This window comes from Gossypium hirsutum, chromosome A06 (assembly GCF_007990345.1).
Source record: "Gossypium hirsutum isolate 1008001.06 chromosome A06, Gossypium_hirsutum_v2.1, whole genome shotgun sequence".
Classification (NCBI taxonomy): domain Eukaryota; kingdom Viridiplantae; phylum Streptophyta; class Magnoliopsida; order Malvales; family Malvaceae; genus Gossypium; species Gossypium hirsutum.
In genome coordinates, this window is record NC_053429.1 from 128,098,362 (window position 1) to 128,114,570 (window position 16,209).

The window sequence follows — 16,209 nt, forward strand, 5'->3', positions numbered from 1 at the left end:
TTTCCACTTTTCTATCAACAAACTTTTTTTTTTATGTTAGTTTCTTTGCGTTTAAATTTTAATTTTATCCCCAACATACGGAATCGGCATAAAATCAAATCAAAGTCCTAAAAATTAAACAAAGTCCAATCCAATCAAACACAATTCATAGAAAGTAAAACTCCGACGCCATGTCCAGCTCCGATCCCAACAAGCTCATTTCCAAAGCCGACAAACTGTTAGCCTCCTCCTCTCTCTCTCTCTCTCTCTCTCTCAAGCTCTTACTTGTATGTATATTTAGAGGTTGTGTTGTAATTTACTTAGCTTAAGATTCTTAGATTTGCACTTTTTGGTTTTTGATATCCGATCCCATCGCTTGTAGAGTTAAAATGATCAAATTGATTTGATGTACATAAGGGGAAAAAAAAATAGCAAAATGAATCAATAAGCATCCCCCAACTTGTATCGAAAAATATTAGCTAATGTCTTAATCTGTTTATATTTGTAGAACAAGGCTAAGTCTTACAAGGTGGAGTGCAGATTGGAAAAGTGCTACTCTTTTATATGAACAAGCTGGTATGCTATCTACTTATTATTCGACATCTAGGATTTTATCTAAAATATTTAGTTGATTTTTTAAAAGAATTTTCTACTACAAAATTGATCATGTAAATGTCATGGTTCTAATGGCTTTTCTCATTGATGCTCATGCTGTATGTAGCAAATGGATTTCGAGTTTCAAAGGATTATGAGAAAGCAAAGTTGGCATTCGAGAAAGCTTCCAAAGGACAAGAAATGCTAGCTTCGTATCCATAATTCTTTTCTTTCACTTTATATTATACATTTTTTTTAATGCTATTCTTTCTATTTCATATCCAGTGTGTATATACTTAAAGACTTCAACTTGGAGGTCTAAAGTTTGAATCTTGAGACAGGGATGGTATAATAGAGGCTTCATGTCCCTATTTTGTGTCAAGAGCCCTAGTGAATATGCATAGGTACCAAAAATAGAAGGCAAATATATCTCCGTTGTTTCATCCTTTATAAGCTAATCAGTCCCTGGGATGCTGCTAAACACATGGAGTCTGCTGCTGCTTTAGCAAAGGAACTACGCAACTGGACTGAGGTTATCGACTTTTACAGAAGGGCATCTGAGCTATACATGCAGTGTGACAGACCACAGCCTGCATCTGATTCACTTGCCAAGGCTGCCCGGTTTGGACATTGCTTGAACCTTATGTTTTCTGAATTCTGATTTACATCATTTCAACTCTACTAATCTCCAATTCAGGTTTTTCAATTACAGCTAGTACTCTTGCATATACACATTTGTTTTTATTTAGATGGAACTTGACGTGATGTTCTTAAGTTCAATTGAAGTTGAACTTGCTCCATTAAGTGTTTTTTGTTAATCTTAAATGGTCAACTTTTTTATTTAGATGGAACTTGACATAATGTTCTTAAGTTCAAACGAAGTTGAACTTGCGCCATTAAGTGCTTTTGCTTGATCTTATATAGTCAACTGAAGTCCATCTTGTAAAGCTTTTGATATGACTCCACCATTCTCCTCCACTGTTGACTTATTATAGGAGATGGTGGAGTTTTATCAGCTTTCCAATGTCATTATAGTTTCTTTTTACTGTCACATCTGTGAATATGCTATTTGATTCGAATTGGCTGTCAAACACTATTATTTACAATATGCAAGAAAATATCATGAATTAATCTTATTTCTTGGTATTTTCATGAAATTTGAAAAAGCATAGCCCAAATGTCATGGATGTGGAATATTCTGAATTTTCATTCAAAGATCCCGCTTTCACTCATTCTTTTTTCCTCTTTCATGTTTATGGAATTATTATTGATCCCTTGAGAATATTGATTTCCAATGCCAATATGCATTCAAATGAATATTCATGCAGGATGTAATTGTTTTTGTTTGTATTATACATGTATTTATTTCCTAGTGCTTTTCTGCTTAATATTGTCAATTAATTGTTGTAATCAATAATCATTTCAAGAAACCTTTAAAAGAAAGAAAAAATCTCTTTGTTTCACATGCAACAATATAGTTGCAACATCACAGACTGAATCACAACTGCAATTTCCTCTTTAATCTCTTAGTACTTTTTCTTTGTAGTGCTTTGGAGGATGCTTTGCCTGATGATGCTGTTCAACTATATACCGATGCTTGTGTTATTCTCGAAGATGATGGAAAGGAACAGATGGCCTTTGATCTGTATCGAGCTGCTGCTAGTATTTATGTAAAACTTGAGAAGTAAGGATTTGCTTCTTAATCTGTTGAGAGGCAATAAATTAAATACTCATTCAGAGGATTGATGAATGAAAGTTACACCCTTGTGGTGTATTACATTCCTAAAATTAGAATACTGCTGTTTCTTAAAATAAAAGAAAAAACCTAAAACTGGAGGATAGTTTTTGATTTTACTACGATATGATCATTAATTCATAGTTAAATACGGACCTATTTTCAGCTAAAGGATTTCAAATGGTTTTTTGTGTCTTTGTCTTTAGTCTGGAACTATGGAGTTCAGGTTGAGTAGGCCCAAAGCGTGTGAATTGTAATTCCTTTTTTAAGCCAATTTTTATCTTTGTTTAGTTGCACATCTAGTAAGTATTTTTTTCTTTCATTAAGCCACTATCCATGTTAACTCCTGGCAGCATGCACTGCTTCATGACTGAAATGTCAAATGAGTTAGAATGCTTGTAAATTTAGAGAATCTGGTCCTAGCCAACTACATTGTTTGCATATATAAGCAAACCTTATATGAGTAGGCATTATTTATGTTTTTGTTATCCTCAGGTTCACTGATGCTGCTACTTTCCTATTGAGGTTGGGCTTAGCAGCTGACAAGTGCAATGCTAGAAATAGTCAGTGCAAGGTGCGACTTTATATTTTGCAGCCCAACTATTTCCGTTATTACTAAATATCCATTTGTTGCCATTCCATTCCTTTGTTTGTAAGTCAGCTGATAATTTTTTCCTGAGAAGTATAATGTGGCTAATTTTTGCTAATTTCTCTCTAAATCCATGTATGCTTTTAGAAGTTGTGGTGTTGAACTGCTTTATGACTTAATTAACTTGCAGTTTAGTTCCATTACACATATTTTTGGTACTTTCTGCAGAACATTTTATGTTTCCAACCCTTTATCTCTTTCTTATTGTGGCTGGTAGGAGATAAAACAAAACTTTCTTTTTTGTTAACATTTTTGCAATGATGAAAGTAGGATTTTTGTCCGAGTGGCTACAGTCTTGCGTGAACGTTTTTAGGACTATATATTGAAACCATTTAAAATATTCCTTCTTTTCTCGAATTGAAGGCGCCTCTCTTGGACTTGGTATGCTGATCAAGAAAATGCTTTCCAAATCAAATTTCCCAACAAATTGGTTGACTCTGGAAGATGTGACATATACCTATTTGCCTGTATAAACTGAGATTTTTCATGAATAAACTGACTTTTTAATCTGATTTTAAGTATTGTGAAATTACTCCCTTAAGTGGTATTTACTGCATGGTTCTACTTAATTCGGGTTACTTCTTTATGCACCATCTCTAACAAAGTATAGCTTTGTATATGTGATAAAAACTTAATCCCATGAGGTGTTATTGATCTGTGTACCATGTGATTTAATAAAGATCACCTTCGTGCTATCATCTGAAGGCTGTTGTTCTTTTTGCTTGTTTGACACTAACATTTTCTTCTTTTGTTCATTTACTGAAAGGAACTTTGTTGGTAACAATATGCTAACCCTAATACATATAATTTCAGGCGTATCTTAGTGCAATTATTGTGTATCTTTATGCTCATGACTTAAAGCAAGCAGAGAAGTGCTACAATGATTGTTCACAGTAAGTGCAGTTATCATTGAGCTACCTTTCAAACCAATATGTATTGAGGTATTTGTAGTACTCAGGAATGTGGTTAGCGGCTCTGGACTGGCTGATCTTGTTAGTGCACTATCATTTTAATTTTGATTGATATCTAGGTACTCATCACTATCATATGAGACATTGCATGAGAAAAGTGATTCTCCAGCAACTGAAAACAACCATCAATCTATATGTTGGGTGTTTGTTTTCTATGTGAATTTTCTCAAAAAATTGTCAATCTATATGTCTACCAAATGCATCAAAACACTAGCATTGATTCTCTGCCCTGCAGTCTTACTGTATTGTAAATTGTGTTTATTCCCCTTATTTTATAAAGTTCTCTCCTCTCCCCTTAAGTGTAAAAAAATGTGGATCCCATTCACAATTTTCTTTACGACTTTGGAAACATTTGTGTTTATTATTACAATATTATGTCCCCCCCCCCAATAGATGTTGTTAAGCATTTTCATGTATATTAAAGGCATCAAGCAATAGAATGATGATAGTTAACCTTCCTGCTACTCTAACTTGTTTTTTGATTGTTATTGTGAAAATCACATCATATATTCCTACCATTTCAATGTTTGGTTTTTAAGGAGTAATGTTGTCTCCCCTGCCACATAAAGGAAAACCAGTTACGTTATGTATCCTTAAGATTAATGCTGTAGCTGAAAGCCTCTAGAAGAAACCAACAATACTGTCTACCCATTTGTTTTTGTTTCCTGTTTTATCTTTTATACTTAAAAATAATGACATTTTCTTACAGAAAAGGTGATCTAAACTACTATTGTCTATGGATATTTTCAGAATCGATGCTTTCTTAAGAAGTGATCAGAACCGTTGTGCTAGTAAACTTCTTTCTGCTTATACAGAAGGTGATGTAGAAGAAATCAAACGTGTGGCTCAGTCGAGTACTATTTCCAATCTTGACAATGTGGTATGTTTTTTTGATCATTTGCACCTTTGTTTTTGGAAATACATGTGCCTCTCCTACAATAAAGTGAATGATTTTGTGGGGTCATTTCATCTTCTGCATGCTATAGTTGGATTAAATCACTTAACCTAAGATTCGACCTATGCAACCATGGAAGATTCTAATTGGCCTAAAACCGTGCAGTTTATGTGATACTTGGCTTATAGTTGCCCTTTTGGCTTAGAGGATCTTCTAAAGAACTAACATGGGAATAAAGGAATTCAAAATTTAAAGCACATGTCCATGCACACCTGGGCCACAGATATAATAAATACATGCGTTTTGAACCTTTATATAGCCAATTAAAAAACTGAGATCATAAAGTTGACCATGGTAGGAAAAGGGAAAATATCATTGAAGTTGGAAGATTTTGGTTTTTTTTATATACTGTCATTTGAGTTTCTTCTTCTCCTGAAAAAGGGCTAAGTGGAGCATACTTCTATTTTGTTGTTTCTATTGTGTCCTAGTTGATTTATTTTGGCATTTTCCTATTGAACTCTTTGTATATTAAAATATATAATAAAAAGTGTACGATTTCCATTTTCTACAATGTGGAATGGGATGGTGGGATACACAACAGTGTAGCTCCCATCTTCTAGTTGATGCTGTTCTCCTTTGCTTATCATCTAGCTTTCAGTGGTCAAACTAGATATTAGAATATGATTTTCACTCTGCATATCATCATGGCTAAGAGAAGAAGGCATTAAAGAAAAAAGCATAAGGTGTTGTTAGTGGGGACTCCTGAAAATCTTGGTTGCTTTTGAATGTACCTGTCTATATTTCATGTTTATCTTACAAAGCGGATAGACAGTGATTCGGGACATGGAATGCTATTCATTCAATTGCAGACAATTTGAGTGAGAAAATGAAATTGTGTGTGCAGATCATAAAGCTTGCAAGGAAGTTGCCTACTGGTGATGTGGCTGAACTAAAGGAAGAAGCTGCTAAAGGTGAGGAAGAAGCACTGGATGAAAATGACCTGACATGAGTTTTACCTGTAAGGAATTGTTTCATCCTCTGCATCCATGGGATTTGTGTGTGCTGCTCATCCCATCCTTTCATTTCATGTAATTACATAGGCATATAAACATGTTCCATTTAAGTTTGCTTTAACTCTTGTTGTGCTTTGCCTACTTGAAAAAGAATGATGTTTAATCATTTTTAAACTGTTGCTTGTTTATACGAGTGGGCTTCACAATGCAATTGCCCTTATTGGAACTTTCTTCTTTCAAACTAAGTTGCACGTTTTACAAATGTATGCTTTGGGGAGTAAATTCAAGGCTCATTAGCTCCTTTTGTAAGGTGGTTTTAATCTCAGCAAGACGATTGCACGCTTTTAAGTTGTAGTAATGTGTGTTAGAATTGCACATATATCTTGCAATAAGAAAAATGTATTTGTATGAATATTAAATATTTGTTCATTGAACAATAATAAATTCATCCAAAATGCATGGCAGTGATGGCAAGTTGTTCACAGTTGAAATGCATTTAAGAGTTTAAACAATGCATAAAAACTAAAAACCAGGATCATTTTGCTAGTAAGTTTGTAAAGATAATGATGCACAGTTTATTAGGATGAGATTTAGTAATGATGCACAGTTTATTAGGATGAGATTTAGTGGTAAAGAATTCGATATATGTATAAATTTAAATTATTTGTGAAATTTTTCCTTGAAATTTCGCTATTTAAGTGCTATTTTGAAAAGAATGGCAAAGTCTCATTTTTGTTTTGTTCACATAGCTGGCGTGATTGGGGCATGTATTTTTTGCTTCTAAAGGTAGGTAGTTCACCAGACATGCATGTTTAGCACTAAACTGCAGAACACTATTAACTCATATAGTGTTGTAAGGTTACTCTTTCAATCTATAAATAGAGGCTCATGCATGTTAGTACTAAATCGCAGAAAACTATTAATTAATGTCGCGTTCCAAAATTACTCTACCACTGGAGGCTTGATAAGTAATCGAGTTTCCATTTAGTCATATTCAAATTAAAGAAATTGAGTACTCCTATGGATGCTAAAAAAAAGCTTCATCAAATTCTTTGATTCAAATCAAAGAAATGTTGCAAATAGGCTTCCCCAAATTCGAATTAAAGAAATTGAGTATGCAGGCTTTCATCATATTCAAATCAAAGAAATTGAGTGCAATTGCAAAATGAAATTCAAGAGCACTGTAGAGTGCTAAACTTCCAGAAGTGTTGGAACAATAGATCCTGCAAGGAAAGAGGCGCGCATTCATGCTACCAGAGAGCGCATAGAGGGTTTGGAGGGGAGGTAGCAAGCGCTCATTTTTCATGGAGCACTCGGTAGGTTGGGAGACTAGAAGAAATTAACAAAAAGTAGTTAAGTCACCTTCAGTTTTCTTATTCTAGGATAGTATTTACTTGCAAAAATAAAAAGTATAAATTCTGCAAATAGGCTTCATGTACTACTATGTTCCAAATAGGCTTTTTGCAATTTCTATCGAAATGGGGATATCTGGAAAATTAAGTTCAAAAACACCATGGAGTGCTAAACTTCTTTTCGAGAAGTGTTAGAACAATGGATCTTGCAAGGAAAGAAGCATACACTCACCCTATTAAAGCATGCATTGAGGGATTGGTTTGGAGGAGAGATAACTAATCTATAAGCAAAATAGCAAGCATTCATTACCATGAAGCACTCAATCGTTGTTTGAAAGATTAGAAGAAATTACCATAAAACAATTAAATCATCTTTAACCCTTCTTATAAAAAAGTTATGTACTTGCAAGATTAGAAGAATTAACAAAAAAATAAAAAACAGTTTTCTTATTTCAAGAAATTGTATAGTTGCAAAAAAAAAGTTTTAAGGGTGTAAATGACCATTATTCAACGATTAGTATAGTGTAATGTGTTCATTACGATTTTAAGGGTTTATATGACTTTTTTTTTACAGTTTCTAATTTTTATAAACAATTTATTTGATGTTATGTGTTCATTATTATTTTAGGGATTTAAATGACTTTTTTTTCATAATTTCTAATTTTTTTCAAAATTTTTATAATTTTTTAAGTATGTTTTATTAATTTTTAATTTTTTTTATAATATATTAGACTTTATTAGTTTTTTTTTATAATTTCTTTCATTTTATTCACCAATTCCTGCTTTTCACCCCCACCAAAACCACATTCATTTCTTCTTATAACAATGCATTATGTATATTGGACGACCACAAGCCGCTGCCTCTCCCTCCTTGTGACAAAACTTTTTTCTTTCAAAAAATTTTTGGTTTTACTCCACAAACCTAGAACCCCTAAACATGAACCAAGATTCCTAGCCTTCTGAGCAGGGACATTATTAGTACTCAAGATAGCACTTGACTTGGCCAAATTAATAATGTCCCGACTTTGCAAGATGGACTTTAAGGCATCAATATTATTGGAAGAACAACGAATCATCTACAAACAACAAATGTGACAAAAATAGGAAATGCATTCCATAATCCATTCAATCCATTTATCATCAAAACCCATCTTCTCCATAACAACCCCATATGTCAACTTTCAAAGTCATCTCAAATTTCTTCCCCTTCTTTGTCTTTTGAGTGATGTGATGAAAAACTTCATTTGCAACGAATCTGTCTATTTCCAATGAATGCACTCTGCTCTTGGGTTATGAACTTCTCCATATATTAGTCATAACCTTGGACATTATCTTATTGCCAGAGTTGCAACAATTAATAGGACTAACTGGAAGACCTCTTCTTAACATTTAACTTTCGTATAAACATCACATTTATGTAGTTCAGATCTTTCTCCAAACACCCTTTTTGAGAAAAATTCTTGCCTTGCCTCCACAACCCCTTTAGCTATCTCCTAATAATTCTGGTAGAAGAAACCACAGTAACCATCAGGCCCTGGTGCCTTCACTGCACCTAGCTGATATGCAGCTTGCATGATTTCAATCTATCGACCTCTCTACTTAAATCTTTATTAGTATCAGCATTGACCACCCATTCATCCTCAATCCACTGATCATCATCCCCTTTCACCCTAAGCACCTTATTTTTCCTCCTCCTCTGCAATGTAGCCATGTGAAAAGAAATAGTATTCCTATCCCCAAACTCTAACCGCTTCACCCTACATCTTTGAAACCAAATCTTTTCCTCCCTTTCCCATATCTCTTTTAATTCCCCAGTCAGCTTCCTAATTTCCTCTTATCATTGCACCTACTATTTTAAATCTCCCCGCTTCTTTCTAGAATCTCATCAATCAGCTTTCTATTATTAGGGAACATCTTTCTGCTCCATTTTTTGACCATCAGTTCACCTTAGTTCTTGATGTAGCCACTATCCTCCATCCAACTTGCCCACATAACTTCAAATTTAAACTGCTTCGGCCCTTCTTATCCTTCACTTCAGTATCAACCAGCATAGGAGGATGATCAGATCCTACCATTAGCAGATTAAAAACTTAGCACTAGGGTACTGCTCAATCCATGATAAAGTTCCCAAAGCCCTGTCAATCCTTTCCTCAATAAGACCATCCTCCCTTGTATTAAACCATGCAAACCTCAAACCCTTAAAATTTAAATCAATGCAACTTAAATTCTCAATCATCTCCCTAAAAGCCTGAATCTCTCTCTTATTTCTCATTCCCCCTCCCTCCTTATCATAGATAACTTTCTGATCATTTTTAAAACATATACTTCTAAATTTTTTTTAAAAAGTAATAAAATAAACGGTTGGCCTATTAGTTGTTGTAGTTACGAGCATGTTACTTGTTTTGAATTTATCATTATTTTATTAACTCTTCCCAATAATTTTTATTTTTAATTACTTATTTTCACTAAAAAAAAATATAAGATTATCATTTGTCTATATGTCTAGCATGAGTTCAATACTCAGCTACCGAATATCTTAGATTAAAAAGCAAGAGAAAATAACTCAACACACATATACACAATGTATAGATTTATTTTTGTTGGTTTCATCACCCAATACTCAGCTACCAACTATTGGAATATCTCAGATAAAAAAGCAGGTAAAAATAACAATATAGCAGATAAGATGAAAGTACAAATTCGGTATTATTAATTTCACTTTAAAAATCATATAAATGAGACTTTCCATCTCCATCAATTCGTACACTAATAAATGTACATCACACTTTATCCCTTCGAATACAATGCTAATGGTTTTGCCAGTTTCAACTTGATATACACAATCAATTCCTCAACAATCAAACTCAAGTATCACACTGGATTATTCATTTTTTGCCAGTTGTTATGCCAACCACGACATTGCTCACCTGCAAATGCATAATTTTATCACTATCCACCTTCACCATGTGGAATAACTTTGAAAAAAATGAATAGCACATATTAATACTTAAACATATGCTGTTAAATCTATATTTACCAATTTCCCACTCTCGTCAACAGACATGGGGTTCTCAACAACAACAGTTTGGCTCTGATGAATACAATATTTAAAGCCAAAGGTTAGATTCAGTAAACAGTTGACTACTCAAAATCATCTACCTTTCCTCATAATAAACCCAGCAAATATGTAAAGCTTCAGAACTTACTGGCGAAGCAGATTGCGTAGCCATAGACCCTGTGGCAGCTTTCCCATTAGGTCTGTTTACGGGAAGGGGAACCCTTACATTGCCCATCTGAATGATAAGAGAGTAAGGAATGGGTGAACCTCCAACTACAGTTCTAACTTTTTCCCTATAAACATACTCATGCATATACAGTATCTCACAAAGGTTCTCAAAAAAATATATATTGGATGAGCAAAAGCGGATAATAAGCTCTAATCCTTCCGATTAAATTTAGAAAACTTAGCAAAGAAAAAGCCTTTTGACTGGTATTTATTTGACCAGGGGCAATCGATACCATTAAACCATTGATGTCTAATATATTGCAATGTAAGAAAATCTATACCCCAGCATGAAAGGCTGCATAAAATTTGAATATTTGATAAGAGAATGGCCAGTAAGACCAAATTTGAGAGGTATGTCCCCAGAGGAGAGAGGGAGACCCCCTTGGGGGGGGGGGACAGAAGGCACAAAAAGAAGAAAATATAATTATATTTTGAACATCACTACGGCAAAGGGCTTGCAGCAACAGTAAATCCCGCACACAAAAATGGATAATGCTAAAGAAATTAAAGATTTTGAAAAACTGAAACTCATTTCAGGGGACTTCATAGATCAGAAAACAAGAAATAAGATACGAAGGGAAATAATGACTACTGTCGACCAAATTATGAAATAATATGGCCCTCTCTTAGCCTCTTATGAAATGAAAGCAAATCTTTGAATCTCTACAATTCTTTTATATTTATATATATATATATATGTTAACGACAGATAAGCTAATTGAAAGTTGCATCAATTCAATCATACTTACACCAACATTAGTAACATATTGACAGACAGCACATTTGACTGATGGAGCTCCATATGGATACATTAAAGTTGTACGGCAGTGCCCGCAAGTGATGTGAGAAATCTGGTTGGATGCTACTCCATGTTCAGAAAAACTCAGTAAACAAGCTGGGAATCACAAAGGTGAAAAAAGAGAGAAGAAACTGGCAAAACATAAGATAACCTATTAATCGTATTGCAAGGCAACCTGGAAAACCAATGGTATGAGATGAATGAAGAAACAAAACAGAAATTACTGTATGGTTTGTACTCACTCCCAAATTTGATTAGAACAGCCATTATCCACCAGTGATATCTTGAACTAAAGTAGCTCAGAAGACTACCAAACGAAGATGACAATGACAATAGAAACAAAGAATATAAATGTAATAGAAGACATCCATGCTCGACACATTGTAACGCTGGAAAACCAAATACAGCACAAAGAAGCACTGATCAGGAGATGGATTCACATTCCCCCTTTTTTAAAAAAGAAAAATGAACAAGATTCTTTAAATTCGTTTACAGTGCAGAAACAAATTGAAGAAACAGATCTTCAACCCACAAGCATAATATTTTCTTAAAAGCACAAAAATAATTTTCCATTCTTCTTTAACAGAATCATTTCTGCAATTCCAAACATTACAACCGCAAATTCATATCACACGCACAGAATCATTAAATTGTACCTGGTGCAACATTAATGGTGTGACAGCAAGAGCATCTTATACTTGCTGCTCCACGTGTATACATTAGCAATGTTCGACAACCTCCACATATGAGTTGAGCCATTTCCATCCCTGCATGCTTATTTACAAACTTGGTGATCAAGCCATAATAATTTGATTCAACTTATTTACATATCTAAACACAAGGAATATTACTGACCACCCCATGTTTTATTTTTTTTTCACTTAAGTTTTCTTAGTTCTCTCGAAAATTCTGGATAACAACACCATAATTAGCATGAACAGGTGGTTTCGAACTATCAATCAACAAAGGAAACCAACATGAAAAAGGAAAAAGAAGATTCATCTAAAAATACAATAGAGTGGAAGTTCAATCGAATGTCTGTTTAAAGGATTGGAAAAAACTCTACCTAGAGCATTGCTGGCTGGTTAACCCTGCAATTAATGAGAGCCATCAATAATCTTGTCAAGATAACGACCTTCTTTTTTTTTTTGGAGGGGGTTGGAGGCACAATCAAGCCAACTTAGGTGGTAGATTTCAGCTGTTGGCAAGACGGAGTCATATTTCCAACAGTTCAAATGGAGAATGGTTTATGGACCATAAAAATTGTTTATGAATTGTTTGGAGTGCTCATATAAGTTGAACTCAGTCGTTATCTATCTTATACAATCAAGTCCACATAAAGAAGGAAGTATAAAAGCAAGAAATTCTACCATAAGACAGACTATGTCAAACGAATAATATATTCAACAATCAGCCAAGAACATAACATCCAAATCTCTAACACAAGCAGCATTAAGCTGATACAAGCAAATTGCCAAGATTTTGATTTCACTGTTTCTTTATTACGCCATGTACTAAACATTGATAAGGCCACTTAGAACATAAAGAAAAATAACAACTTTATGAACTATATCTCTGATTTTCAAGCAGAAATGATCACCAATTGTCCATTATACTGAAAGCCAGCAACTGCTCTCAACTTCAAAAAACCAATGAATGGTTTGACATTTGTAAATGATAAGAAAGAGAAATGAAGTGTACCAGGGGGAGTAATTGTATTGCATAATGAACAGCAAACACTGGTAGCACCTCTAGGATAAAGAAGAATGCTCCTACACCCACTACAGATAAGCTGGCTCTGCATATCTGCAATCATTGAAAAGGGCCATAATAAAGATGATTTTTCCAAAGTGCTGGTTGTAATGGATAATGTTGGTTTGAAAATTCAATATGAAATAGATGATAGAACATTCCAAATTCCTGAAATTACAAGCGGAAAAAAAGAAAAGGAAACTAATAGTGAAAAGCATCTGACTGAAAGAAGGCGCAAACTCAATCAACAACTAGCCCTCAGCGGGAACTTGATGAGAGTGCTGTCTCTTAAGACAACTATTAGATATACAGAAATCGTATGCGATAACATTCACAATAAAACAACAACAACAGGGAATGAGAATTCGAAATTCCAAAATTCGGGAAGGAAAAATCATTAAAACAGAATATTAGTATCTAATGCTAAGTCTTTTTTTCAATCACTGTCACCCTTTTAATGATAGTTGGCAACACCTCAGCACAATTAAGACTTCTCTTTCTAAAATCCCTTGTTTTTCAATTAAATCCTTGGCTAATCATCTAATTTTATTTGAAACCAAATTTACAAATAGAATTACGGATAGTTTCACGTAAGACAATTCCAATTCTAAAAAGAACTAGGTTTGACGAACATAGATAAGATCGGAATTAAAAAACCCCCAAAATAAAGAAGTACCCGATTTCACCACCTTCAACTAGGAACCAATTCCAATTCTTTGATGAGCTATCGAATTGAGAGTTAAAATTCCTATCAAACAGATGAAAGAAAAGGGGGGATTAATCGTGATTAAGAGGTGAAATTTAAGAAAAAAGATAACACAAAAAGTTCGTTTTACCTTGAAGAAGGCGGAGGAATTGAATATAAGAAAAATAAATTGTTAGTATGTTATTCAAAAGGAAATTAGATGCCGTGATATTTTTGCAAAATACGATGCGATGAGATCCGCGTAATTCGAAAATATGCTCCCTTTTTTTTATCCTTTTTGAAATATGGTTTTTGTTTTTGGGATAAATAAAAAAAAGTTAAACTATCTAATGATACTAAAGTAAACTATTAGTATTTTTTTATCATTTAATTTCAAAAAGGTTATTCGAAAGCTTTCATTATTTGAAATATGATTTTTTGTCATTTAAACTATTAGTATAGTTCGAAAGCTCTTATTCTTCTCTTTTTCTAATAGTTCCATTTATTTTTCATAAAATAACTTTTTTTCATAAAATAACTTTTAACGTTAAGAATCTCTGAATCAAAATTTAAGCAACTTTTTTCTTCAATCTCTGACACAGATTGTCCAATTAGATCTAAGCTACATTCTTTTACTCATTGATGGATACTGATCCATAAGTACTGATTGTTGAATTATCGTTTAGAGCTCGCTAACTGAACTTTTTATAAGAAAAAAAAACTTAACAATCTAGTAGCTTAAATAAAAAACTTTCGAATAGTTTAATGATATAAATAAAAACTTTTGAATAGGTCAATGATCGTTTTATAACTTTTTGAAGTTGAGTGACCAAAATATATACTTACTAATAGTTTAGTTACCTTGGGTATAGTTTACCCATAAATAAAGTTTGCATTTGTTAAAGGTTTTGTCAAATTTTAGTTACTTAGCATATGATTGTGTTATAGGGCTAAAACTTACAACTGCACAAACTTAGGTAATTTCTTTGTTTCAAATCTGCCTAAGTCAACCTAACTCTCGTAAAATGAAAATTCTTGATAGAAATTCTCTAAGGCACCGAAAATAAAGCAGAAACAACTCAAAGACAAAGAAGCAATGGGAGAACAGAATAAACCACACAAAAAAAAAGCAATGCTCTCAAAGTACTCTATTACTCAAGTATGAAGAAATGAATGAGATGAATACAAATAAGGGGGAATGCTTCTATTTATAATTGTGTTCCCCCATATCCAACGGTACAATTTACTTTACATTGACGGTTGAGATCGAAGTAAATTTGCAATTGAGATTCTTAAGAGATTTATATAATCTCCGAAGATTACAAAATTAAACCTTCTAAGATTTGTTTCCATAACTACCATGGCAACCCTAGTTTTCCTCAAGTATTTCACTAGACCGCCAAGGCTTCAAGTAGATGGGCTTCTCCACATGTTCTAAGAATCAGGTCAATTCAAGTGGATGAATGAGTCACATTTAATTAATTGACCTTCAAATGATGCTTTTTGTGCATTTTTCACGGATTTTGATTCGCAGACCGTGACATTCTCTCTCACCATCTCGCGACGCCTTTATCGCGTTTCAAAATGACAGTGGTTTGACTCACCTCGGAACTTTTTCAATGCCTCGATTGGTTCCCAACTAGCCTCTCTATCGGGTAGTTATGCCCTTTAGAACAGTGGCCTCGACTTATGTCTTTACTTTTGATGTTCTTATGTATTTCCAAAGGGGTCTTCTTAACATCCCAATCCACCAAGTTAATATTCTTACCATAATGAACATCCTCGACTAGTTGAATTGTTGATAATATCTTAGTTCCATCTTTCTCATCACAACTCATCGGCACCACGCATTGTCGTTAACGAGTATCCAATATATATGTAATTGGCAAAATGAACTAGAAGAGTATTACTCTAGTCAAGGAAATTCAAGACAAGTATGAAGTTTTAATCATTTAAATGAATTACATTGAAATCTTCATTGTCTTTCCACTCCCCGATCTATAACTCAACTCTTTATGTTACTTCCATACAATTGGGACCTATTTGGAACTAACCATCCTGATTCTCTTAGTCGATTTGCTAACTGAGAGACCAAGTTTACCTACAACTTTCTCCGATATAAACAAATCAGATGCCTCTGTATCCACAAGAGCACTCCTCATTCGGCCTGCGATGTTGATGTCCACAAATATCAACCTTTTATGCTCACAATCCATTTTGTTTTAGTAGATTGAGTATTATTGATCCAAGACTTAATACATTTTCCTCATCATGCTCGATCTTGTCTTTTTTACTAGTCACAGATAACATGGATCACTGTGGGTAGTACTGCACTCTATGTAAATCACTACATAAGAAGCACTATATTGACTTCTTTTCATTCTCTTTGTCCTTTAGATGATTGTTGGTTTTTCTCTTCCTATTAGATGGTTTCCCATTGCCTCAACAAAAGATTCTACCTTGGTCATAGCTTTGGTAAGTTCATTGGCCCCAAGACAA

General features: G+C 33.8%; 2 protein-coding genes across 6 annotated transcripts; one reads left to right on the top strand and one right to left on the bottom strand.

Moving 5' to 3' along the window:
• Positions 1-6,077, top strand: LOC107960131 (gamma-soluble NSF attachment protein). Of its 2 annotated transcripts, none has more exons than XM_016896399.2 (9): positions 1-217; positions 488-555; positions 701-785; positions 1,036-1,194; positions 2,120-2,257; positions 2,804-2,882; positions 3,771-3,850; positions 4,679-4,808; positions 5,728-6,077. In XM_016896399.2, the coding sequence occupies exons 1-9, from the start codon at positions 171-173 to the stop codon at positions 5,830-5,832; spliced, it is 891 nt and encodes a 296-aa protein (XP_016751888.1). In that variant the 5' UTR covers positions 1-170; the 3' UTR covers positions 5,833-6,077. The 2 variants fall into 2 exon arrangements, with proteins under 2 accessions (XP_016751888.1, XP_016751887.1); XM_016896398.2 differs by lacking the exon at positions 5,728-6,077 and adding an exon at positions 5,160-5,285 and having other exon boundaries at positions 12-217.
• A 3,793-nt stretch (positions 6,078-9,870) lies between these two features.
• On the bottom strand, positions 9,871-14,065 carry LOC107960130 (protein LSD1). 4 transcript variants are annotated; one of them, XM_016896396.2, is made up of 8 exons: positions 13,862-14,065; positions 13,702-13,773; positions 12,975-13,079; positions 11,930-12,040; positions 11,224-11,336; positions 10,395-10,481; positions 10,226-10,279; positions 9,871-10,115 (listed from the first exon to the last, which is right to left on the bottom strand). In XM_016896396.2, exons 3-8 carry the CDS (start codon positions 13,075-13,077, stop codon positions 10,074-10,076), a joined length of 510 nt encoding a protein of 169 aa, XP_016751885.2. In that variant the 5' UTR covers positions 13,078-13,079; positions 13,702-13,773; positions 13,862-14,065; the 3' UTR covers positions 9,871-10,073. The 4 variants fall into 4 exon arrangements, with proteins under 4 accessions (XP_016751885.2, XP_016751886.2, XP_040972419.1 ...); XM_016896397.2 differs by having other exon boundaries at positions 13,715-13,773; positions 13,862-14,034; XM_041116485.1 differs by having other exon boundaries at positions 11,224-11,369; positions 13,715-13,773; positions 13,862-14,034.
• Between the last annotated feature and the right edge of the window lie 2,144 nt (positions 14,066-16,209).